The sequence below is a fragment of the Aspergillus nidulans genome, chromosome III (genome assembly GCF_000011425.1).
Source record: "Aspergillus nidulans FGSC A4 chromosome III".
Taxonomy (NCBI): Eukaryota; Fungi; Ascomycota; class Eurotiomycetes; order Eurotiales; family Aspergillaceae; genus Aspergillus; species Aspergillus nidulans.
The window spans coordinates 2,649,346-2,674,646 of NC_066259.1; the positions used below are offsets into that span (position 1 = coordinate 2,649,346).

At 50.0% G+C, this 25,301-nt stretch overlaps 7 protein-coding genes across 7 annotated transcripts, besides 1 other annotated feature; 2 read left to right on the top strand and 5 right to left on the bottom strand.

Moving 5' to 3' along the window:
• Window positions 1-25,301: part of a sequence feature (contig 1.161 621..266267(-1)) that runs on past the window's edge.
• ANIA_08819 (putative carbonyl reductase) lies at window positions 734-1,847 on the top strand (the record flags this gene model as incomplete). Its single annotated transcript, XM_676996.2, has 3 exons — window positions 734-986; window positions 1,036-1,419; window positions 1,475-1,847. The coding sequence occupies 3 exons, from the start codon at window positions 734-736 to the stop codon at window positions 1,720-1,722; spliced, it is 885 nt and encodes a 294-aa protein (XP_682088.1). The 3' UTR covers window positions 1,723-1,847.
• ANIA_08818 (uncharacterized protein) lies at window positions 3,037-3,647 on the top strand (the record flags this gene model as incomplete). Its single annotated transcript, XM_676995.1, has 2 exons — window positions 3,037-3,502; window positions 3,628-3,647. 2 exons carry the CDS (start codon window positions 3,037-3,039, stop codon window positions 3,645-3,647), a joined length of 486 nt encoding a protein of 161 aa, XP_682087.1.
• Window positions 4,007-5,586, bottom strand: ANIA_08817 (putative clock controled protein (Ccg-8); the record flags this gene model as incomplete). Its single annotated transcript, XM_676994.2, has 2 exons — window positions 4,007-5,259; window positions 5,313-5,586. 2 exons carry the CDS (start codon window positions 5,584-5,586, stop codon window positions 4,064-4,066), a joined length of 1,470 nt encoding a protein of 489 aa, XP_682086.1. The 3' UTR covers window positions 4,007-4,063.
• Window positions 9,602-11,991, bottom strand: ANIA_08816 (putative amino acid permease; the record flags this gene model as incomplete). The annotated part of the gene is made up of 5 exons (XM_676993.1): window positions 9,602-10,000; window positions 10,483-11,257; window positions 11,307-11,424; window positions 11,570-11,591; window positions 11,980-11,991. 5 exons carry the CDS (start codon window positions 11,989-11,991, stop codon window positions 9,602-9,604), a joined length of 1,326 nt encoding a protein of 441 aa, XP_682085.1.
• On the bottom strand, window positions 12,038-13,998 carry ANIA_08815 (aromatic alcohol reductase). Its single transcript, XM_676992.2, has 4 exons — window positions 13,491-13,998; window positions 13,124-13,408; window positions 12,745-13,071; window positions 12,038-12,689 (listed from the first exon to the last, which is right to left on the bottom strand). The coding sequence occupies exons 1-4, from the start codon at window positions 13,575-13,577 to the stop codon at window positions 12,309-12,311; spliced, it is 1,080 nt and encodes a 359-aa protein (XP_682084.1). The 5' UTR covers window positions 13,578-13,998; the 3' UTR covers window positions 12,038-12,308.
• On the bottom strand, window positions 16,226-18,705 carry ANIA_08814 (putative MFS allantoate transporter; the record flags this gene model as incomplete). Its single annotated transcript, XM_050611797.1, has 11 exons — window positions 16,226-16,510; window positions 16,604-16,801; window positions 16,877-16,970; window positions 17,063-17,303; window positions 17,369-17,457; window positions 17,523-17,740; window positions 17,788-18,065; window positions 18,103-18,133; window positions 18,184-18,221; window positions 18,268-18,381; window positions 18,436-18,705. The coding sequence occupies 11 exons, from the start codon at window positions 18,703-18,705 to the stop codon at window positions 16,492-16,494; spliced, it is 1,590 nt and encodes a 529-aa protein (XP_050467782.1). The 3' UTR covers window positions 16,226-16,491.
• ANIA_08813 (putative ABC transporter) lies at window positions 19,581-24,116 on the bottom strand (the record flags this gene model as incomplete). The annotated part of the gene is made up of 3 exons (XM_050611798.1): window positions 19,581-20,956; window positions 21,004-23,706; window positions 23,753-24,116. 3 exons carry the CDS (start codon window positions 24,114-24,116, stop codon window positions 19,581-19,583), a joined length of 4,443 nt encoding a protein of 1,480 aa, XP_050467783.1.

The following is a 25,301-nucleotide window of genomic DNA, read 5'->3' on the forward strand; positions in this document are numbered from 1 at the left end:
CTAAAGTATTAGTAATCATTTATCACGCCTCGGATAACCTCGGAGAAACATAACGCCGAGACCTGGTAGCGGTACTTCACAGAGTATTCTCCGTCAAAGGGCTTACCAGACGATATAATCTTACCGTCATGACATGATCTGAGCGTCTTGCAAACGACGCTTAGACTGTAGGAGACTCTTCAATTTTACATTCTTGATGTTTGTTGGAATTGGTCCTTTAATCACGATTCTGGTGGAGAGAACGAGACTGGAGCACGCTTTGGAGTAGCGTACGTTTCGGAGCACACGAGATCTGCCCAATAATACCGCTGGAACTTAGAGCGATGCTTCATCTTGGCGCCTCCAGGGACTTGGATACCTAGCTGCTGGCTCACGTCTGTATCGCCAATGCGCTAATCTAAGGTTGCATACATAGCGCATTCTGCGAGCGACGCTGAATCGAAGGTCTCGAGAGTGGAGAGCCATGATGCACACTTCGGTCCAAGTACAGCGGGATGATCGCTAAAAGGTGTCAGCTTGCGGATGGTGGGGTTCGTAGGCTTGGAACCGGTGAAGGAGGGGATAATGAGTGAAGGAGCCTACGTAGGCGCGAGTCCGTGGGGACACCCCCGTTTGTTTATAAAAGGTGGTTGGCCTGACCTTTGCAACCATCGTCCACGCCTCTTCCCCTCGGTCTGTTTCGTTCTTCTCTGTCTGCTTTCTTCTAGGCCTTCCACCGTACGAGTCCCATACAATGTCTGGCGCGCCTATCGATGCGACTGGACACTTTGTCCACGGGAACACCGAAGCTCCTGCGCACCCCAGCCTGATGGCCATGTTCTCTCTGAAAGGCAAAACGGCGATTGTCACCGGCGCCGCTGCTGGTATTGGCCTCGCAGTTGCCGATGGTCTGGCTGAAGCTGGTGCCAATGTTGCTCTGTGGTACAACAGCAACACAAAAGCCCATGAACGGGCGCAGGAGATTGCTGCTAGATACGGCGTGCAAGGTGAGTATGGTTTATGGATAGACGGCAGGCTCCCGTTAACAACTTAAAGCCAAGGCTTATCAGGTCAACATCACGGACTCCGAGGCAGTCAAACAGGCTCTTGAGCAGAGTGTGAAGGACTTGAACGGACGGTTAGACGTCTTCATTGCCAATGCCGGTATTCCATGGACTCAGGGTCCGGCCGTGGACGGCCAGTTGAGCCACTATTCTGACGTTGTGGACAATGACCTGAACGGTACATTCTACTGCGCAAAGTATGCTGCCTACTACTGGAGGAAACAGAAGGAGGAAGGCGTTGACCTCAACGGCAACAAGCTCCAGAACTTCACCTACGGTAGCTTTGTCGCGACTGCCTCAATGAGCGGCCACATTGTCAATATCCCTCAACTCCAGGCCGCCTACAACGCCGCCAAGTCTGGCGTTATCCACCTATGTATGTCCTTGACTAGACACCAATGCGTGGTTCGCCGAAGGCTAACACAGCACAGGCAAGTCCCTAGCCGTTGAATGGGTCAAGTTTGCCCGCGCCAATACCATCTCCCCTGGTTACATTATTACTGAGATCTCCAACTTCGTCCCCAAGGAGACAAAGGACATCTGGTGTGACAAGATCCCTATGGGCCGTGAAGGTCGCGCGGAGGAGCTGAAGGGTGCATACCTCTATCTAGCCTCAGACGCGTCCAGCTACACGACAGGTGCCGATATTGTGGTTGACGGTGGCTACTGCGCTCCTTGAGGAATCTTCCTTACGTACCCACATTTGAATACTACTTCGGACTCCATACATGAAACCCGGATTTTGGTTACGACAATCAATCAATAACGGTAGCTCGATAGAACGATAGATAAGATAGACGAGAAATGACTTGCTGATTGTTCTCCAAATCGTCCAACTAATCGTAAAAGACCAGCCAGCCGAGATGTCGACAAGAGACCAGGCCCTAACTCTATGACATTGCAATTGGCGGCCAGCAGTCAAAACCCAGTCTGTCCAGTCAGACTGCGGGGATTAAGGTGAAAGTCCTGAATGCTGACTTGCCGCGGGATACAGCGTTCAGGCACAAAATCCCCACTACCAATCAAGCATCAAGTCGGCTTCAATGACGACCTCAGTACCCTGTAAATCACACCGCTCGTCAACCACCGCACCACACCCGTCACATGCCGAGTTCAGAGTACTAATCACATATTCTGACTTTTCGACTGCCACATTCAGGTTGAGGCTTCCCCGGCTCCTGATTCACAAGCGTTTATGTCCTTCATCCTCGCTCCCAATTCCGTCTGGATCATCCCTATCCCGGTCATCGTCTTCATGTTCATCTCCATTAACCGGCCGGTAGCCCAATATTCACTGACCAGCGCAAACGACCAATCTCCTTAAAATAGTGATCGACATGCACGCGCAATAGATTTATGATGAGAGATCCGGACGAGAAGCGGCGAGGTAGAGAGGCAGATCCAAGGAAAGAACATGAGGAGGAACGGTTGGGGCTAGGGCTGCCATAGAGACTCTTGGTCTAGATGTGCACCGCACGGGAAAACCTGCCTATTAGCTGTATTAGGCGTTGGATTTGTGATCTACTCGATGTTGTGTTGATGGTGAGTAAGAGAGGATTTAGATGGAGAATTAACGGTAGGACAGACAAAAGATATGCCGCAAGCATATACAGAATATAATGAGCTTATCGTTTGCCTGAGCTCAATGACATCCTGTGGATGTTCTGCAAAGGACATATAATGGATAGTTGAAAAGGGGAAGTATGAACCGAGACGATAGCCAAACAAACAATGACGGCCTCAACAGTAAATTGGGACAGTGAGAGCCACAAAGAAATGGTGGTCTATCGACAACCCCTTTGTCCAACTATACCGTCCACTTATGGCAAATATGTATTTAAATGAACCATCGTCCCCAAATTACCTTCAGCTGAGCTCATATCAATATCCATAAACATACACCAGATCTCAGACTGTGCAGAGAACTATATTCATCATGCTTACTCTTATACTTACACTGACCTTCACACTCCTAATTCTTATTTACACCACGATGAAACCAATCCTCGAAAGGTTCCTACAAATACCACTGCACTGCTTTTTAGGCAGCATATCCAGCAACAAGGACAACGACTGCTGTCCCAGTTCACACAGATGCACCGATCTGCTAAGCAATATAGCCCCATCTATCTTCTACAAAGATACTCTCGCCCGCTTCTATGACCCGCGGTATGAGCCAGCCTTCTCTAACCCTAAAATCCTGCACCCAGACCATGAAGCGGTGACAGCAAATCCTGCTCCTGGTGACGGAGAGTTCAGGCCTGTTTCTCCAGGCTTGACTTCATACTCGGATGTAAAGTCAGAAAGAGTAACGGGTATCGCCTATGATGACTACCTGACCTTCCTCGATAATGGTGCTAGTGGCAGCGGTATTAGCAGACGGGAGAGCGAGCTGCGTGCGTTCGCGCGATATAAGGAGCGTTACCACGAATATTTGCATGAAATTGCATCGGTGAAGGGTATGTCGGTTGAATGTGCTTGGGAGGAGATTGAGAGTAGACGGTGGAGGTGGGGTTTGGAGGAAAGCAGGGTTAGAAGGGGTGGGTATAGAAAAGAAAGGAGGTGCGCAATACACATAGTGTAGTTGGAAAGAGGAGAAGATGAATATAGAACGCGAAGCAATGCTGTCTTCAATGTTTAAGAAGGACTGGAAGTGTCAAAAGCGTCGATTTTCCAGTTCATACCGAGCTAGACGACTAACTAGTAGCAATGCGGCTGGATCAACATAGCATGGCATAGCATAGAATGGAAGAACCGGCGGTAACGATAATGTATGGATCAGAGCACCAAGACACTAATTCTGGTGACTCTGACACTGCCCAAGCAGTAATCGTGACTAATCAGGAAAAGTATTCTTTTGTACCCAAAGAAATGGTAAACGACGGTAAAGCATACTGCTGTAGGTGAAATCTGTCGGCCGAAGACGGAATAGACGAGTTGATTTGAGGGTGCCGGACGGCAAATGTCTGCCATATTTGTGACGTCGTATAAGGGTGAAGAGTACATAATCAACTGGGGGCTTATGTCTGCTCCAGCCCAGTCATAGGGGTATCTTGAGAGGCGTCTGAGACGGGCTGCTTTATGTCGGCGGGATACTCCGGCGCCGCAGTTTGGGGTTCAGGATTCTTAGCGTCAGCGTTCTTGCTATCGTGACGCTTGCGGCCCAGCCGCTCGCACCAGTGCTCAGCACTGACAAGAGTCTCATTTACGACACCGCTGACTTGAGACATCATATCCAGACCCTCCTGAGCGAGTACCAGAATCCGGCGTGCACTGCTGGAGGGCTCGGATGACGCGCCGGACTCGTCTGGCGCAGGGACCGCGGTCGATGCAATTCGGAAGCGCTGCGGGAGCGAAGTAAGGTGGCGGCGGACCAGATTGCGCGCATTCTCGGGAAGTGCCCCGCCGGCGTACTTGGAGACAATATCTACCACCTGCTTTAATGTAGCCAGCACGTCTTGCTTGAGGGCTTGAATGCGCTGTGACAGCAGATTCTGGTTGGAGGCTTGGCTATCGGCAGAAGCATCTCCGTTCTTCCGAGAAAGAGACTCCCACTCTTGAAGAGATTCCTGCAGAGCCACGATGGACTTTCCTAGCCTGCCATTGGCCCACCTCAGCCATGTTAAGCAGTATTGCAGGCTTTTCAGTGATTCTTCGCTCATGGCAACACCTAGTCCAGAAGTCGAAATCATAAGTCGACTCTGCCATGTAGACTGACGGGACGAGCCCGCTGTATCAACATCCTCATATTTGGGTGACCTGTGGTCATCGTAGGGAGGCAGAGATTCATTTAGGTAGAGATCTGGGGTTTCCGGCGGATTGTTGGCATCCATCGTGCTCAAGCCTATTTCTAGATCGCGATCGGCAGGAGCAGGATCGTCGCCGTTGACCTTGCGGCGCTTTGATCGGGTCGACTCTGACGAGTTGGAGGCGTGCCTCTGTAACGCCCAGCGCAGGCTGCCTTCCACGCCCGTTTTGCGACCAACAGTATGAACGGTGCTGGCTACGGGCGAGCCAATGTTTCGTTCAATGAACTCGGCCCCAGATCTGAAACGAGGAGAGTACGATTTGGAGGATGTATAAGCCGCAACTGAACCGTTGATTGCAGAGGATATCAGAGGGTGGGTGGAAGTTAACAGTGAGAGGATCGGTTCTTGCGACTTCGAGTCGGGGGAGGCGATGGTCTGTTGCGAAGCTCGAGGAGATGCACCGAAATCTAGAGAACGAAAATCAGTGTCGAGACCCAGTTTGGCCGATGGAGAGCAATACCTGTACGAAGTCCTTCAAGGGCTTGGGCGGCCTCGAGATCATCCATAGACAAGACACTGGTAGCGCGACGAGAGCGGTCCTCAGCCCCAGCTGCGTTATCCGTATCCATTATGGCGGACACATGTTGCGGTTTTGAGGAGGGTGGTGAAGCAGCGAGGGGCGTCGAAGACGAATGGGCCGAATAGCTGGGAGTCGGAGGAGTCGCGGAGGGAGGAGAATTCGCAGTGGCGTCTTGGACGGAGAGCGCAGCAATGCCGTCTGAGCTACGGTCCATAGCGGCCCAGCGGCGAAAGTCAAGGAGGGAAAGACAATAGTAGATGGATCGGAGACTGGAGGGGGTCGATCAATTCGGAGAAATTAACGATGGGAGGTCGCTCGTGAACGAAAGACTGGTTGGCACGGATAATGGCTGAGGCGAGAGATGGAGTTCGCTGATACCACTCGAGAGCTTTTCACGTGAATTTTTCTATCCGTACGGGAACCACGGCCAAGCGGACAGCCAGGGAGATTAGCACATGAGAAGCAAAGACGAGAATAGTATCTGATGTAAAGGAAAGTCCAGTCCGAGCTGGGTTGACTCTACTTTGTATAACAGAAACCTCTTTACAAAAGTACCCCGGCCTGACGGTCGTTAATCATCAAGCCCGGTTCTCTGTATAACTATTCCTCTACGGAGTACATCAGCCCAGGATGCCCAGGATTCTAGGACCGCTCGGAAAAATGCCCAAAGCCACCTAATGCAGTCAATTGATTGATCAGCAGTCAGGCCATCCCTGTCACTAAAGCAAACATCATTGATGAGACAGCCTGACAGCCTAACAGTAGTGTGGTGCTGAATGTGATTGCTGGACCGTGGCCGGCATCTGACATCACATGCTAAGCTCGGAGAACCCTCCGGTTCAACCAGTGCTGCTGTTGGCTGTCCGCAGTCGGGGCAAGTCTGCAGCATACTACTTAGCCGACCTCAGATTTTCAGAAGCACCATTCATGAGCTTCTCTGTTTCTGTCAAAGTTTGTTGGGACTTTTTTTCCCGAGTCTGTCTTTAAAGTGGTGTGAGGAGTTCGCATCCAATATTCATTCATAATCCCACGAGTCAAACTTAAAACTCAATCGAGCGGGTCTTGCATGTGATCTCCGCTCCACCGCCTTCTGCTCAATCCGAAAAGGGAAGGAGCTAACAATCACGTGGTAGCTGTAGCCTCCTGTGGAGTTCCAGGTCGCTAGGCGTATCAATAGACTGCTACGGAATATACTATTCTGTACAGAACAAAGGTCCGCACGTCTAGGGTATCCAAACCGACAATCATTTACAGTGATTTGACCACTTTTAGAGTCGTAGTTTCCGTGGACACTTGTCATTCAAACAGCATCGCTTCAATGGCTTCGTGAAGCTCATATTCGTCGTCTCCGACATTCTCTTCCTCTTCAGCACTATCTTGCACCTGCGGCGTGCAATCGAGTTCTTGTCGGCCGATAAAGGCAGGTGTCCATGTGGCACTGTTTGGCACGGAAAGGTTATGCTCTTGATCTGGCAGAGAATCTCCCCCAGTGCAGGCAGGGCAGCACTCGACCGCATCTTACTCTACGTATGAACGCCAATACCTCGAGCCATGCTCATTGTTCATGCCGCAAAGCTGGGCCGTTGGGTGAGAATTTGAATTAGCGTTCCAAATGCTCGAGCTTGCTCGGCCGCCTCGCCGTCTGGGCTGAAAGAGTTGCCCCTCCAAAGGGAATCGTTTCGAGTAATAGTCTTCAATGACGCCTAGATCGATTCGTAGCCATTACGCTGATCTGACCTCTGTTCTTCTTGAGCTTGGCCTCTTCTTAACCTCATCCATGGCGAAGCAAGGCCCTGAACCTTAGTATGATGGTGCTCGTCTCGGGAAAAGACTTTTGCAGCTGGGTTAACACCTGATATGCCCATCACGAGAGACTATGGATCAAAGATAGTTGATGATACTGTTTCGGCGCGGCTTCCTGTCCAGAGTCTTATGCGTTGGCAACACTCCGGAATCTAGGGCTGATCTCTTTGCGGTATTTCTGTACAATAGCTTTAGTCCGATCAGTAAGATGGCTGAGCAGGGGACTTCTTTCGCGCCCCTTGAGTCGACCATCATCGTAGCACAGCTTTTCGTGCTTCATGGTGCAGTGGCCCAGGTTGGGCAATGTCAGGTTGAATGGGAAGGAGCTGCAGAGAAGGGCGCGCGTTAGTTGAAATTCCCTCAATGACACAAAACCTTGGTGAAGCCGAAATGCTCCGCTGGTTAGTTCTTGCTTTCGCTAGGTAGTTGCGCGCTGTAAGAGTCTGAGTTTTCGGCGTTGTTCTTCAGCATATCCGCTGGGGTATCCTTGTTATAAGGAAGATTTTAACGTCCTTGGAGTGGCGGAACTCTCTTCCAGACCGCCGTCAACGTTAGATTGAGATGGAAGATGGGCAGAAACACGCACGACGAGGACCATAATACTCATTTAGAAACTTTTCATAAAGGTCATGATCATCTTGCTATTTGTCTAAACCCAGAGTGCACTTCGTCCTTGACAAATAGATGGGATCAACAATGAAAGGCATATGCGAATAACGGCACTTGGCGGTTCGTCTATATCGTGGCATCTGGTCTTCCGATCACCATCCAAGTCGCTTAAACAAAGGTAAAGTCTGAGTGCAAAGCAGCTTTTGAGGATTGGACGATGGTCAAAACACCATTGCTCATCTAATACTCTAAGTCTCGTATTCTGCATCAACGCGCACAGGCAGCAACGTGACAAGCAATAGCCAAGAAAGAAGAGAAGATGGCCAAGCCCACACCCCTCACAGCTAAGAGGCATGCGCCAAATTATCTTTGAGGTTGGTCTGACCGATATTTGTCCGTGGAGATAAATGCCATTCGGGCAGAGACACCAAGAACATCGAGACGTGACTGGTGGCAGCCTCATTTATTAGAGAGATTTGATGTGAGAAACAGTCAGATGACTGTTGTCAGATCTACGAAGTGTACTACGAAGTGAAGAACATAGATGGCAATGAGTTTGGCCTTAAAGCTTGGCTCCGATCTAATTTTCCGCTTTCGCCTGACCTCTTTCACGAAAGGCTTTCCATAGCTTCTCGAAATTGATGAGCCCCTAAATGAACCAATGAACTACACAACGAATTTTCGCGTAGGAGTGCAGGGTTTGGGAGCCGGTGGGGGCTCGGTCTGTTTGATACAGGTAAGGTCAGACTGAATCTCAGTTTGAGCGTAACGACGGTGGAAGCGACGTGACTTTTCAGTCTTATAAGGGCTTCGAATTCAGCTTCAAGGCTCTGGTTTTCGTTTCTCGCACCGCTCGAGATGTCCAGTAAAGATAACGCACTGCTTCTGTATGCTTGTCTGTCCTATACGTCCCATCAGCAACAGAGTCCAAGCTTGACTGTTGGGATCTTCGCATCAGTTTCCCGCCTCGCTGGTCATGGCTTCCGATTTACCTCCATAATTCATATATCCGAAAGAATGCTGGCCCCGGCCTGCATGCGGTTCAAAATAAGATTCAGGCCCTGGATATCTGCTCCAGCACATAGCAATTAACGAGGAAATCGAGCCGTAAGGTAATGGTCGAGAATGCGTGTTCTGAAAGATCCCAGCTATGATGTCGCCAAATAGCAGAGTATCGCGGCCCTTCAGAGCTTCCGCCAGTGCACAGAAGGAATAATATTCTCTTTGAGCATGTAGGCCACAACAAAATCATCATATGTACCAAAGGTGACCATCGTAATGAGACGTTTGAAGATCCGCAGTCCACAATGTAAGACAGCGTCCACAGTATTCGCGATTGTCGAAAACTCAAGCTGGCTTCATTCTGCGCAGAAATTACGGTTATTATACTGCTTAGACTTGCTGACGCTGCTGGAGGAGTAGACGCGGGGGCTAGGAAGGTCGAGGGAGGATTGGTGTTGAGGCCTTCTCATGGAGGTGTACATAGTTGTTTTACTGTTGACCATTTATCCCTTGGTTTCTTTTCCCTTGACTAAGAATCACACAGGTCGGATATAGATGGCGGAATAGGCGGGGGCTGCTGCGTTAGGATGCTTGTCTAGTTTGGAGAGGTTTTCGGTCAACGATAGACATGATCACCATGGAGTTGGTTTGCTTCTAGGAGCTTCAGCGGATGACTGTAGAGACAGTTTCAACGTCGTAGTTATGAGCTGCGCATCATGATAGTCGCTTTGGGATTCGATTTTGGAGAAAGGAGGGGGCCCGCTTAGAAAAATCAGTACAAGGTCTTTAAAACTGTGCAAGCCAACATTTAATATTCACAGGGGGAACATGAAGCAGTGTGAGTGGGCGCGCTCTATAAGACCGCATTGTGCATTTGTCGCTAAGGCTTTTCCAACGAAGCTCCTCTCTGATTCCTCGACATAGATATATATACATGCTATACAGTCTGTGAGTATTGACGCCTTCATGGAATGTTTCGTATCGGTGTGCTGTTTTCCAGGATCCCACGCCCACATTACTGTATGGCCGTCAATATTGCATGAGTTGTTGGATCGCGCGTTGCCTCGTTCCATACGTAGCCGGTATTCGATACTTGGGCATATTGATGAGGTTAGACCTGCAGGGTTACGAGCACGATCGCCATCAGAGTGCCAGTGACGTCGCCTCATATCAACCATACCGGAATGATTCGACTCCTCCATAGCGCCTTTTCCCTTGAAATCGTTTGGCTTAGCCCTGCACCATCTGTCTCAGTGTCCAAGCTCCTCACTCTTGTGGTGGAGGCCTCTGCCTTCATGCGAGCACGGTGCCTCTTGCGTTTGTATACAGCCTTATAACCGACCACTAGACCAAGATATAGGGGAATTCCGAGGAACGATGTGACGAAAGCCCCAACATCCAGACCTTGGCTGTAGAAATTATGATCAGACAGTTCGATTGCTCGCATGATGGGTATGGATATACAAAGCACAAGGGCGACCCAGGACCCTAAGATACCCAAGGGGGCTTTGAATGGGACACCTTCAGGAGGTATTTGATTGACTCTCCGAAAATGTACAAATGATATATGAACGACGAGAATCGATACCCATGTCAGTATGCTAAACATGGTCACAAGGTTCACAAGATAAGTCCAGAGGCGCCCGGAAGTACTGAAGAGATTCAAAAATCCCGACAAAACCGGGGCGAAACTTACTCCTAGAGCGTAGACGGGCACTCCTCGTTTGTTGACGCGACGAAGGAAATGAGGTGCATTTTCCTCAAGGGAGAGCTCGCGAATAATCCTGGTAGCCATACAAAGGGCCCTGCTTGCCGACGACACCACAAATATAAGGATACAAGCATTCAGGATATCCGGTAGCACAGTAACATGGGCCACCTGAACAGCCACAACAAAAGCCATAGCTCTGCGCTTGGAGGTGTAGATAGACAACTCTAGTATGTCTTCGTCGTAAGGGATCGCCATTCCCAACAACGTGACAACGACAAGGTTAAAGGCCAAGATGCGATAGAATGTCTGCTGAATTGCTCGAGCTGCAGCCTTTTTGGAATCTTGCGTGTGCAGTACGGCCATTCCTATAAGTTCGGTTCCCAGGTAAGATAGCGTGGTTGGAGGGAACGTTCTGAAAATGGCACGAAACACTCCTAACGCGGATCTATCCTCCTCGTTGGCAAACGCACCAGGCATTCTCCAGTAATGAAAGCCCTTTTTATGGTTCGGACCACCTCCGAGTGCGATAACAAGTGACAGCATCATAAGACCCAAAACTACCAGAATCTTAAAGGACGAGAGAAGGACTTCATAGCGACCGAGGAAGCGGCCACTCCAGTAATTCATGCTAAGGATCACAGCAAGAAAAACCGTAATATACGCCGCCTTCTGCCCAATCCCGAGATTAGTCCAAAAGGACAGTACCAAGACACCTGCAGTGATTTGGTTGATAATGACCATCATATACTTGAGCCAGTATCTGCCCCAGGTGAGCTCCAGGCCGTCAAGGCCAAATTGAAGCGACTTACATCCATCCCAGTGTGAAGCCCAACGACGGACCGCAGAATCGTTTTGCTTGAGTATGTAGGGTGATTGGCTCTCGTGAGAAGGAAGCCACTTCTCCTAGTGCGGAGAGGACGAGGAAGACTATGAAACCGACAAAGGTATAGGAGATCAGGATCGAGGCTGGCTGCTGGAATTAGCACTTTGAATTGTAGCTTGGGCGACAGTATTACTCCTGATCTAAGAGGTCTAGGTCAGGAAAGTATCTTTGCATAACCAGAAGACTGACCGTGAGAGAGCATCCCCCAGTCCTATCAACAAGCCAGAATTTATCGCCGAACCGATGGCTATAATGGATTAATGCTTTGTCCAGCTTTCCCGTGTTGGAATCAGACTTATGAGGGTGATTTGATACGGCTTCAGTCCAGCATCGGGATTGAGCTGGAATGAGTGCTGGCTTCGTGTGGAGGCCGACTCTGGGGTGTCCGCATCACGCAAGTCCGACGGATCGCTTGACGCTTCCACTCGCGGCATATCTGGCTAAGAGTTCTATGATGGTAAAGTAACAGTGACATTTTAAGTTCGTAGGGAAGATAAGAGGCCTGAAAGTGTTGAGCGTTGGGGCCCCCAGACCATAACAAGCACCTTCCTTTTTAGGAAATCCTGTACACCCCGTGCCTGTCCAGGGTCATGGCTCACGTTCGAGGACATTATGAGGCATATACGGTAATGTAATTCATGAGATGAAAGACCAACGAATAAGTGAAAGGGGATTTGTCTGATCCCTATTGCATATATCTATGACCAAAGAAATGAAGCAATACCACAGGTATATAAAAGATCTCTGATACAATAGACCTCGTGTGATGTCCAAACGCCGCAATCTAGAGACGGATAGCCAAATGAAAAGCAAGTACCAAGAAACCTTGGTAAGGAAATTGTTCTATGCTGAAAAACAAAGTACTGAGACCTGCTGGCACGCCTCGTAATATTCGTGAAATGTTCCTGCATTTGCGACGGATGTGCGTCTATCGTGACATATAAAGAGAGTCGCTGGATTCGGTTCTCGGGAAGAATCGACCCTGCAACGAATCGGTCGACTCGCTTCGTGGGAACATGCGCTGTTGTGCCTTGGAGATGGTGCGGTCTGTGTAGATTCCTTTCGCTGTTCCCTGGAAGACTTCGATAAGATAGTCTTTGAAGTCTATGGGCTGGAATTCAGGGTACAGATCCTTGGCCAACAGGTAACCCAGGTACTTGGCATATTCCGGGTTGTTGTCGCCACGGATACCCCATGAGAGCTGGTACTCGGCCAGGTACCGAGGGATGAACTTGACGGGATCAAAAGGATAGGTTTCACTTGATTGACGAGCGGCAAGAACTCGATTTTGAACCAATTCCTCAGAAATCTGATCTCAGGGTCAGTACGTGACTGAACAGGTATTCAGAGCGGGTTGAACTTACGTAGTTTCGGGTAATCTGCTCACCACTGATTTCTTCCAGAAGGCCGAAGATCTCGTTTTGTGTGAGAACGGTGTTGTATGCGAAGACCATCTTGTTCAATGTACGGTCGTCCGTGATGATTCTAGCAACATAGCGACCAATATCTCTCAAATCTGTCAAGGCCAAGGGCGTATTGCCATCACCAACAATCTCGTTGTTCGACGTTGTCATGGCATAGTCGAGTTTTCCAGACTCGAGTCGGGGGTACGCAAGTTGGTACCACCAACCAACATCGATGATAGTGTAGGGAAGGTGGAGCTGTTTGATATGGTTGTAAACGGCCTCTTTCTGTGGTCATTGTCAGAAGCTGTTGGCAAAACACGACGGCATATCTAATTACCTCGTCCCTGAGCCACATAATCCCACCCGGTGGTGCCACCGTGATGAAACCACAGGGAATGAATCGCTTGACACCGGCTTTCTTCGCTGCGTTGGCGATGGGGATTTGATCCTGCTGCTCAGCCGATCCAACACAGCTGATGACGACATCGATATCGGAGAGCGCCTTTTCGAGCTCCTCCTCAGACGATTTCAGATCACATTTACGGATGTGTACTCCCTTGTCCTGCAGAGCGAGAACCGCTGGTTTCTGAGCAGAGCGGGGTCGAATAAGGGCGTGGATTTCCTGGATGGCGGTGAAAGTCAGAAACGCTGGTTTTTTTTTTTCTTGCTTCACAGCAATAGCATAGCGAACGGTGATGACCTACAAAAGTCGGGTGCTCGAGAAGTCCGGCTGCGATGGAACCTCCGGTCTCACCCGCAGCTCCGATGAGCAGAACGGTTGTTCGTGACATAATGATGATCTCCCAAAGCGGCAACAAATCGGTAGATTAGATTAGCGGAAACGAGCAGCACGTTTGGCGGAGAGTTGCGAAAGGAAGAAAGTGCTGGGAGGGAACGCAGGCGGCGAGGGAGGGTTGAAATCGGGCTTCGCCGGCGGGTTCTTTCACAATGATGTTTTCAGTAATCAAGAGCTGAATCAAGGATTAATCAACTATCAGGGAAGCGTCGACGTTATAAAGGGCACCGTCCCACCGAGGATGGCCACTTGGATACCCACTCTTTCTGCTATCACAAGTGGTCTGCCAGTGGGTCGAGTGGATGTTAAGCTCCTACGAGAGATGACGCCCTCCGCGAATGAGTGCGGCCATGAAACAGGCCACGGTGCAGAGGCCTCCGTAGGCATACTGCAGAATATTACAAAGTAGGTAATTATGAGGCGTTCGATCAGGAGACGATGAAGCTCACAGCCAAGTCATGCTATCAGCGGTCTTACGACGGTGCAGAGTTTGCAAGAGATCGCCGCGGGCCGGCCATGGTCGGGGGCTGAAACCCAATGGCTGTGCTGGACTGCGAGGCTTCCAGGACTGCTAGTAGTAGTGCATGCATACCTTACGTCATGAGGTTTGACACTCTCAGACTGTCGGGGTTCACCCACGCTGACCCTCTCTTTTCCCTAGTCCATCTTTGGATCTCGCTCCTCAACCTCTCACCTCTTACCAGGCATCACCGCGTGGGACTTACAGCCTAAGGCGGGGTACCCAAATTTCGAGCATCCATCGACATCCCGCATTTGAGACAACCAGTGACGCCATTGGCATGGGAAGCCCACTCTGGCCATGATTGCCAGCATTCTTTACCACGGTGCGCATTCCTGATGCAAATTGCCAGACTGCGGTTGTTCCACGCCAGGTCGGGTCCTACTCGTGGCCTACTCGTGCCCTTACAGGCTCAAGCGGTCTGTCAAAGCCCAACTTTCAAGCCTCGAGTCTTTCACTAGATCAGCAGCCCACTCCCCGCAGTTATGGAGTTTGCCAATTTCGAGCTGATCCGGGGTCGAATTGCGGAGCCGTTTGTACATTTAGATTGCCGACATGTTGGTAGGGTTACGCAAGAACGCAAGGAACACAAGCTATAAGCCAGAGTTCTGGGTTGTTAATGCGGTGCAAGTCGCTGCAAGTCGCTGCAAGTCGCTGCGTTACAATACCCCAGCAGAAACGAAGGGCATTGTTTCCTTTATTGCGATTGATTACCCTGCTCGGCAAATGCCAGAAGATTTCAACAATCCGCCTGCGTATCCTCGCCATTAATGGTGGTGTTGCCATCTGATTTGCGGTTCAGTAAGAACTCCCACAAGCATGATCCGTAAATGCGTGCAGCCCGGCGTTAAGGCCTGCTCCCGACCGGCCAAAGTGTTGTCGAATTCGGCTTGTACGGACCGGCCGCCGGCAAACACTGGAAATGTGCCTTCCGCCTGGTGATTCCTCCGCGTCGGAACAAACTTAGTAGCGCGCCGGCCTGCAACACAACAGCGGTGCACGTAAAACACAGCATTTGCATCAACTTCGGAATGCGACAACTAATACGTCTTTCTGCGGAGCCTCTCCGAAATTGACTGGAACATTGGGTTAACCAGACTCCGGCGACGATATATTGCAGTGTCACGCAGATCCAGCTTCAGACAAGTGAGCAGAGGACTGAAGAATAACAGTTTCATAATCGACTGGCTCGTTGAATGGGTGTAATACCGTACGATCTGGTCCGGAACTTGATATAGCTGATTATGACAACTTCAAGTTAGTACTTCAAGAATGTTTGGTCATGGAACCGAATGAATACCCCTGGGCCCCTCAGCCTCGCCAAACGGCATCCCGTTCACCCGCCCGGGAGCGAGTGTACATCGATAATAACATGCATGCCGTACCATACGGCATTTCTCAACATTCTTAAGAATGAGACTTGAAGGAGACTTTATTTTCGGTATAAAGCTGTAAACCCACACCTTAAGCAGAATTAGGTATTTAACTGTAGAGTGGTTTATATCCCGGCTTTATACAACTGTCTACTGCGGTGGGTGATTTAAGTCGGGTAGCGGCGTTCAAGCACGGAATCGCACTGGATTATACCCGTTAATCGCTATCTATAGTGCACTCTTCGCGAGCCATCCGCAGAAGTCGACTCCGTTCGCTTTGCATGTGCTTCATTTTTGATATTGACTGGTTCCGAGAGCGATAGGTCTTCGCAAGGTTTCTTACCTGCAATAGGAAATTTGCAGAAGAGAGGTGAATGTCAGCAGTATTATTGAAACTTTCACAACGGGAAGCTTGCTAAGTTGTTCCTCTATGGGACTGAGGCTAGTGAGGGATATTTCAGTCGAGACAACAGCATTTGGCTATATTGATCGGTCTCTTAGATGGTTCTCACACCAACTACTTCGACACAGTGCTAATTTCCTAAATTTGTTACGAGTGGACAACCAGATACATTAGTTAGGTGAAAACAGCGAAGTCAGCGTCTGATCACTCTCTCGTTGCAATGCACCATTCAAGACAGTAGGTACATGTATTTCAGAAGAATATAACGGACCCAGGCTGAAGCTCGGTGCTACGGCGACATAGTTTCCTACTGTACATGTCATGCGGGTGATTTCAAGCAACATTAGTCCTTAGAATAGCATTGAGCTTGAGCTGCTGCTTCCAGTGGCCTTCATTGTGTGTTATATATCCCTCTATTGTGGATGATACACATCCTTGAAATCCAATGACCCATTCATTCATTACACCTGCTCATATTCACCTCGATAACCCATACTATTGTACCTTGTCAAAAGCAATTTGCGGAAGTAGTGAACAAGACAAACTGTCCCGTTCCACTTCCCCTCAGTCCCAGGATATAACCCGTCCCCAAAATCCACACATACCCAATGCTCTAATATATGTATCGGAAACTAGACAACTCTTTGTTAGCCACGTCATGGCATACAGCAAAGCAAACCAGACAAAGAAAACTAAAACACACGTGGGGAGTGGAAAGGACATACTTCAGATTCTCACGATCCGTCAAATCCAAGAACGCTGTGGCTCCAAGGTCCCGTCCCTCCAAGCCACCCTCCATCTGGCTCTGAATCCGATCGCGCTTCTTGTTCTCCCAGCGGAGGAGCAAGCCCAGTGTACTGATTAGGACAGCTTCGATGAGATGCGAAACGATCATGGACCATATGCCGAGTGAGTAGGTCGGTCTAGTTATCAAATGAGATCATCAGTATCTTGTTGATAGAGGAGTGAAGGGAAGAAGGAAAGCAAAGGGCATCTACTTTTGACTCTCAAGGTAAAAGAACGGCCCCGCAATATTCCCAGTGCAGTAACCCAGGAAAAGGACTGCGTTTGTGACAACTTTCTTTGTATGTCCTGTTAACCCACATCATCCAGTAGCGATTAGCATCCTTCATATCTCAAATTACACCCAGCAGAGCTGAGATGAGGGCGTCGACCAGACATACCGGCAGTGTTAGCGGTCTGCATACTAAGAATCAACACAAAAGCCGCATTATACGGCCCTGTGAGATAATAGCAGATCAGCCGGCCGATTTGTTCGCTCTCGGGAACGAAGCGCAGCCCGAATGCTCCCGCTAGATTGGGGATCAGGAATAGCAAAATGAATACGCATCGGCGATTTTCAAAGCGGTCGTTCAGGTAGACGCACGCTAGGATTGAGAGTGCGATTAGGACGCCGTAGGGAATCTTCACATGTCAGTCCGTTTGGATGGTTTGATGGGGTTGTGAATGAGTATGTCAGACAAACGTACCTGCATCAGAGTCGTAACGAGAGTCGAGAATCCGAAGCCTTTGATAATGATTGTCCCGAAGTTGGAGATACCGCCGTTGGGGATGTTGCCTGAATGCGGATGTCAATCTCTATCAATCTGTACGCGATTAATCGGTGGGACCATAGCGACGTACAGACACAGCCCAGCACGAAGAAGAAGTACATCTTGTAGTCGGTGAATGCCTCAAGGACCTGCTGTGGCTTTAGGTGCTTGTTCTCGATACCGGTTTGGTTTTCCCGTAGTCGTTCAACGGCAATCCGACGTTCTCGTTGTGTCAAGCCTGGCGCATTGACCGGGGAGTCGGGAAGGAAAATGAACATGACAATGCCCCAGGCTGAGCAAAGAGCGCCACTACCCTTATCAGCACAAGGTATGCCTACTTCAGGAAGAAGACGTACATCACGATGAACTCGTACTTCCATGACGGAAGCGCACCCTTAATATTACCAATCCCGTAACCCAACAGGCCGCCGAGAGCAATGCCAAAGCCGTTGGCTGTATACCAAAGCCCCATACGCACTGGCTGTTCGCGCCGTGTGTACCACATGCTCGTGATTAGCATGAATGCAGGGTCTGCGCAGGCTTCGGCAGCACCACCTAGGGCTCGGAGGACGGCGAGAGTGGTGAAGTTATGGCATGCCGCTTGGATGATGAGAAAAACGCCCCTGATTCTTAGCTGGGTGTCCGAGCTGATAGGTGAATGGGGCTCTTACCACATGAAGATATTGATGCCGAGATACTTTCCTGGGCAGAATTAGGTCTGTGGAACAAGGTAGCAAACATATCAAACCCACGTACCAATTGGAAACCGTTGCAGCATGAGATTAGTAGGCTGCCGGGATCAGTATCTGATCGTTTCTGTATCTTCTCGCACATACCAATGCCCAAACCAAGAAACCAAAGTAGAAAATACTACTAAGCCAGCTATATTGTGTTCCATGAAGGTTCAGATCCTCGTTGATCCCAAAGATGGCCGCGTAACTGAGCGTAGTCTGTCCAACAAAGTCAGGGCCAACATGATGAGACTGGGAAAGGGGGAGGTGTACCTTATCAATATAGAAGAACGCATAACAAACCGCCAAGTACGGCAGAATCATCAAATCGATCTTCCAGAGCACCCTTCGTGCCTCGGCCGGATCAACCTCCTCATGAAGCTCTTCCGGGCTACTGAACAAGGCCTGAGCAACATCACCGTCTTTCCCGCTAGTGAAGACTGGCTTTGTCGGGACTTCTTCGGCGTGATTTGTGGTGGCTGCGTTGTTATCCTTCGTAATGTCCGAGCCGCCGTGCGACTGGAAACGAGATGTTATGGCCATCTTTTTCTCCTAATATCGTTCTTTAAATCTAAGCCAAAGTACCAGAGACGAAGACGGGGCAGGCAGACGTGAAGCAGCGTGGAGCGGCGCGTTTTATATACTGTCGCTGGATCCGGGAATAGACGCGAGCATGATTTCGGACATCACAGCGATTAGTCCATTACCCTGCTCCTTCTCCAACAGACTTCCCCGCTTAGATTGATCAGGTAATCAGAGAGTGTGAGCTGGTAGAAAGATGAATTACTCGGGGTTATTCCGCCATACGTCAAGATTAGGGAAACCCTGAGTGAGAGATCCACTGGCTATCTGCAGCGGAATAGGACGGATTGCGGAGACCACCAGCTATACCCCATGCACCCCGCTTTGACGGCGTGACGGTGCTCGAAGCTTGGGCTCGGCATATCTGCGCGGGTATATCATTAGTTGCCAACCAGTTTCTGCAGCTCTGACGGTAGTCTGAGGACAGAGACCGAGTCAAAACCCGTACGGAGGATCAGGCGATGTCGGACGTACGCCGAGCACATTGGGAAGATAAAAGGAATGATAGGTGGGAAAACACGAAGAGCAGCAGAATAAGGAGGTGAGGATGAACAAAGGATGAGGAAACGGCAAAGAGCTGCAATGGCCGATAATGGTGTGGGGGTAGAGCGTGGGGGTTCCAAACCTCCACTCTCATTTGCGGGGATAATCTGGGGTTACATGAAAAGTAGGATGCGTACTATGGATTAGGTAGGTATATGTTGACAGACTTTTATTCTATCCACTTCTGCTAAACGGCTTTTGCGATTACACCTCCACACCGCATGGTTCCAGCCACCTCACATTTTCATTCTGTCTTACCGCCGGTTAAAGTTCAAATAACGAGCCTGCCAGCGTTAGTAAGTAAGCCAATCACCAGAAGGGAGAGCCTGCAAATCAGAAAGTCTTACAGCCATGAACAAAATTATCAGGTTAGACCCGACAAAAGCCGCATAAATGCCCAAATCCCTCCACCGGTGGTCAAAGCTCATCTCGAAGGCCTGGTAATACTCGTCTCCAACTCGATAAGCACAGTACTCGCAATTCTGAGTCGCATTGTTGGCCAGGTATCCAATCCCACCTCGGTCGAAGAATGACTGCATGTACTCGCCGCAAGTCTGGCCGGCGGGAGCCTGGAACCGGTTGTACTCGCCTGGAGTACAGACAACAGGGCGTTCGTGCAGTTCCGTCGTGACCATCCCGCTGATGATGCGCGTGAACGGGTCGAGTTCGTAGAACCAGACTCGCCAGAACTTCGGCATCTGAGGTTTCGGGATCATGACGCCGCAGAATAAACTGAACAAGATCATGAGTGGCGGGTTGCACTGGGATGCGATCATGCTGTTGGGAGTAAGGGCTTGAATCATTTGACCCAATGTCACGGCGAACAATTGCGTGATCATGATCATGAAGAACTGGTAGCCCGCCCGGTCGGAGGCGCCTTGAAAACCGGGGATATAGTAAAGGAAGACGAAGAAGATAATCCCGCACATGATGCAGTATGGGATTTCGGCGACGACCATAGACACGGCAAAGGCGAAGTCCTTGTATGTCTTTGACGCGGCTTCTCGATAAAATACTAACCGCGACATCTCGTATCGAGGCTCGACCATTTGAATGATGATAATTGGGATAACTGTGACGTTGAACAGGACGAAGATGCGGTACTGCAGCGAAGCTCGGGAGTCGTCGAGTTGCAGGAACGCAAGACCGGTGATCAGAGAAATGTTGAAGTGGGTGAAGAGCCGAGTGAAGCCATACTTGTGAGAGCGCCAGAAGACGATATTCGTCCGCTTACAAACAGTCTTGATCTGGTGCCAAAGTGGAGTTGCGTATTCCTTCTCAACCGGCTTCGTTGCTTGATTCCGTCTAGCCTCCTCAGCGCGTCGACTCTTTATTTCAGCGATCTCTTGTTTGACCCGCTCCCTCTCCGGTGACGCTCTCCAGAACTCAACCCAGTCACAGTTTCCAAGATGGCGAGTCGAACCAGCGCCAATGGCGTCAAGCATCCACTCAGCGGGGTTCGCATCAGGAGGACACTCTGCACCGTTACGCCGGAAGTAAGCGAGTAGTGTACTTGAATCTTCTCCAATATCGCCAAAGTACACACATTCGCCTCCACTCTTCAGCAACAGCAACCGGTCAAAGTTCTCGAAAAGAGCAGAGTTCGGCTGGTGGATAGTACATAAAATAGCCTGTCCCGCGGCAGCAAGCTTGCGGAGGAATCGAACAACTACCCCGGTTAACTATAAGTCAAGAGCATGGCCATTGTCAACTTACTATTGAACGCAGATTGGCTGTCCAGACCAGAAGTAGGCTCATCCAAAAATAGCAGCATTTCCGGCTTCGCTGCCAGCTCAACACCGATAGTGACACGCTTCCTCTCCTCGACAGACAGGCCAGTCTCAGGCGTGCCAATCACTGCATCTGCAAGATTCTCCAGCTCCAGCAGAGAGATGATCTCTTCCACATAAGCATATTTCTCCGACTGCGGGACGTCATACGATTGACGAAGGTCGGCTGAGAAACGCAGTGCCTCGCGCACCGTCTGCATAGGTTCATGGACATCCATTTGCTCTGCATAGGAAGTGCCTCGTTGGAACGATGTACCAGGCTTGGCACCATCTACCAAAATGTCGCCAGAAATTACGCCAATGTTCTTTCGCGCGGCGAGAACGTCAAGCAGGGTCGTCTTCCCCGCTCCGGATGCGCCCATCAAGGCCGTCAGTTTACCAGGCTGTACGTAACCGTAGATGTTGTGCAGCAGTCGTCGAGTGCCGGACGGCACAGGAACGTCATAGCATACATCTTCCCATGTTAGGACTGGCTTCGATGTCAGCAATATATCGGCTCCAGGGCCACCAAGGTCGTTCGACTGTCGAGCAGCGCGCTTTTCGTCCAGTGCTTTGTTCAGTTTCTTCCGCCCAGCATTTTCCTTCTGATAGAAGGTGACGGTCTTGCCGCCAGCGTTAAACCTAACAACTTCACCGAAGTACAGATTCATCCCTAAGAAAGCAATGATGAGGGCCACCATGATGCCAAAGTTCCTCCAGAGATCCTCTCTGTTATAGTTGAATGTGGTCGATAAATAGCTCTGACCAGGAATTATTGGGGAACCTGCTTCACCTCCAGCAAGCGTACACACTTGGTGGTTCATATCGGTGTATCCATCACCATTTGGGATTAGGGACTCGCTGGTACAGGTCATATTGAGGCTTTTAAATTCGTTGACCATCAAGCTAGCAAATCCAAGCCCGAAGGGGTTGATATAGTAAAACCATCGTAGCCAAACCTGCGCATTAGGCCACTGAACAAGGTATCCAGACGTTAGTATAAACAAAGTGATCAAGACAGATACAAAGTTCATTGCGTGATCGAAAGCAGGCGACAGGCAACCGATGGTTCTGAAGATGACAGACATGTTGATATAGCCCGTAAAAATGAGCAGCACAAAAGTGAAGAATGCCCCTGCATCCCTGACAAGGCCGCACATGAAGTAGACTATGACGCTGAAAACGAGGATCCTGGCAATCGCGAACGTGGCATCAACGATTATTTGAGCAATGAACAGTGCGCTTGGTCTGTAAAAGGTAAATTGCCGATGCTTGTTCACAAGGGCCCGACCCATCATAGTCGAAGCAAGCTCGGAAAATGCTTGGAAGCCGTTGAAAAGGAAGCTGGTAAAAAGAAGACCACCCCTAGTAAACGCGCCGGCACTGGTTTTGGGAAGATTTAGCCAGACGGTTCCGAGAATAATAGCCACACCGGTGGAAGTAATCCAGGAGACATTGAGGGCAAACTTGTCTTGCCATTTGATAAGGAACTGGCGCCGCATCAGAGCCCAGACTTGCAGGTAGTATGGGATGAGGTAGACTGATGACTTGGAAGTGAATTTACGCTTCGCCTCTTGGTTGGCAATCTCGAAATCTTCGTAGACCTGCTTCTCATGATGTATCTGCTGGCGGTATTCGTTCATTTCTGTGGCAAGATTCTGACTGTAGATAGAGTTATCGAAGGCCGCTGCGAGTGCCTCAGGCGTAGATGGAACGTTAGAAGGGTCCCGTCCCTCTTTGTACTCCCTTTCAAATGGATCCGTACACGACGTGAGGTAGTCGGGAGTGGTTTGGCGAGGCTTTTCTTTGAACCCAAGCCCCTCAAAGTACGCTCGTGCTTCGCTAGCAGGGCCAAAGAAGACTTGTCTACCGCTGTCAATAACCAGGACCTTATCAAATTGCTTGTAAATACTCTCCGAAGCCTGATACAACGAGACAAAGGTCGTAGTCTTGTAGATGTTGGTCATAATTCGCAGCGACTTGGCGAAATCAAGAGCAGTCGAAGCGTCAAGACCGCGCGTGGAATTATCCCATGCTAAAACAGAGGCTGAAGTGATCATCATCTCTGCGATACTGACGCGACGTTTCTCTCCTCCAGAAACACCTCGAATGAATTGATTTCCTACGACGGTATTTGCAGTGTGTTCGATGTTGAACATTTTGAGCAGCATGCGAATCACTTTGTCTTTGAATTCTTCCTTGGACACACCCAGTGGCCGCTTGCCAGGGGTCTTTGTATCTAACGCGAAACCAAGTGTTTGCTTGACGGTCAGGGTTGGCTGATGAACATCATCCTCTTGATTGTAGACGGCTTCGCCGCGGAACCTTTTGGAGAAGGTTTTATGATCGAACGGGCCGTACAGAACCTCGCCATCCACCCCAGTGTAGCCAAAGCGTTGATTCGTGATCGATTTGAGGAATGTGGTACAGCCAGAGCCTGGACGACCCAGAACGAGCACCATCTCGCCGGGGCGTAACACCCCGCGAAAGTCCTTGAGAATCTCAAATTCTTTTCCCTTGTTGCTGTGGCCTGTCCAGTCCATGATCAAACCGGGTACATTGATGAAATCCACGATGGCGTCAGGGAAGGTCTTGATGAAGCTTTTGGAGCCGCCGATCCCACGAACAGTGAGTTTGTCCCAGATAACACCTGTACTGTTAGTGTAGACCTGGAGCTGCCGCTGCTGTGAGCTTACCAATGTGCTTGCTCTTGATCCCAGCCTCTACCTCGGCCGCCTGGTTCCCCCGGAGAGCAGCCTCAAGATCCCAGGGCTCTACAGAATCCGTCGAGCTGGCAGACCGCTCAACATCCTTGCCGTGGATTTCAGTCTTTGAGTTCCTAGATGCATGCTTGGAAAGCCGCTGAACCTGGTAAGAGATGTTAGAAAACTCCCTGTTCAGTTCAGCAAATTCCTGCTCGGCCCTCTCCACATTGACGCCCGAGTCGTGAGAAACAACACCCTGGGGGTTGCTATGTCGGATCCATTCCCGACTCTGCTCATAGCTTGAATTAAGAGTGTCCGCATCTGAACCGGTAGAGGTCCCCTGCTTCTCATCCATGGCCCTGGCAGTGCGCGAGTGCTCTTCCAACACTCTCCTTTTGTTAGCACAAGCTTGGGAGGGAGGTGGAAAGAGAAAGAAACAGATTAACGGAGAAATTATCACGACAAAGAAATCCTAGAAGCTAGCCGGAGATAAGTGGTCTCCCCTTCCCCACCGGGAACAAGCACGGCAAGCAGGGCCCTAAGCAGCGGTGGCTATAGATTTCTAGTACGTACGCACTTAAGCGAGCGACGGCCATAGTCGCCGAGTCGGGGAGAAGCCTGATTCTGAGTGAGGGCCCGAGGCGGGTGACCACGAAAACGCGAATGCGCAGACACCCTGCTCCGGCCTCCAGGCCCCATGGCAGGCAGGGCCAGGCACCTATCTACCCCACATAGGATTCTAGTTTGGTTTGGGGTCGAGACTAAAAGAGTAGCTTATTAGGCGGTTTCAAACTGGGCACGGACGCAGCGAAGGGGCCGCATGAGTTGGATGTGTTGAATCGCTCAGGCATCGTCTGGACTATGCAGTCATTTCGTTCCGCAGCCGCGTACAGCCTATCACACATATCACTCGACCGATCTTGTTTAAGACATCGGGGACCGCTTCCGGCAAGAACAATTAGAATTTTTCGCACGCCAAGGCACAGGAAGGCAACGTCGTATTACTCACTGGAGGACCACACGCATTAGTCTTAGAGAGTCGGCAGTTGCCGACAGCCGGCTGGGCCTTCGACGCCATGGCTCTGAATGACTCGAAGAGTTTGAAGGGCGATGAACGCCAAGCAGCTGAGCATCCATTCCATTAAAACAAATAGCGGCGCGTATTTCAAGATGAAATCATTGGATTCAGTATCTGAATTGATACGGAGTATAGTGCTCTATGAGTCAGAAGATAGAAATGGGTCGGTGCAGTGTGGAGGAAGGATGGAGATGGATGGAAACTAGAGAGAATCTCCCCGGAAGAACCTCGGAAAGCGCCTAATTGGCTTCTGCTGAGGGAACACATCAAGGTCTACGCAACGAATATCGACGCATTTCACAGTACCCTTTTTTGCTTTTCTTCTGTTTCTTACTCGAAGCAAGAAGCAAAATCCGGGTCTTATGTATCTCTCCAGCCACTCACGGTCTCGTGCTGCAGCCACGACTCGTATGCCACGAAAACGTGGACTTGGAGCACTGCAGTAGCCTACTCTCACCGCAT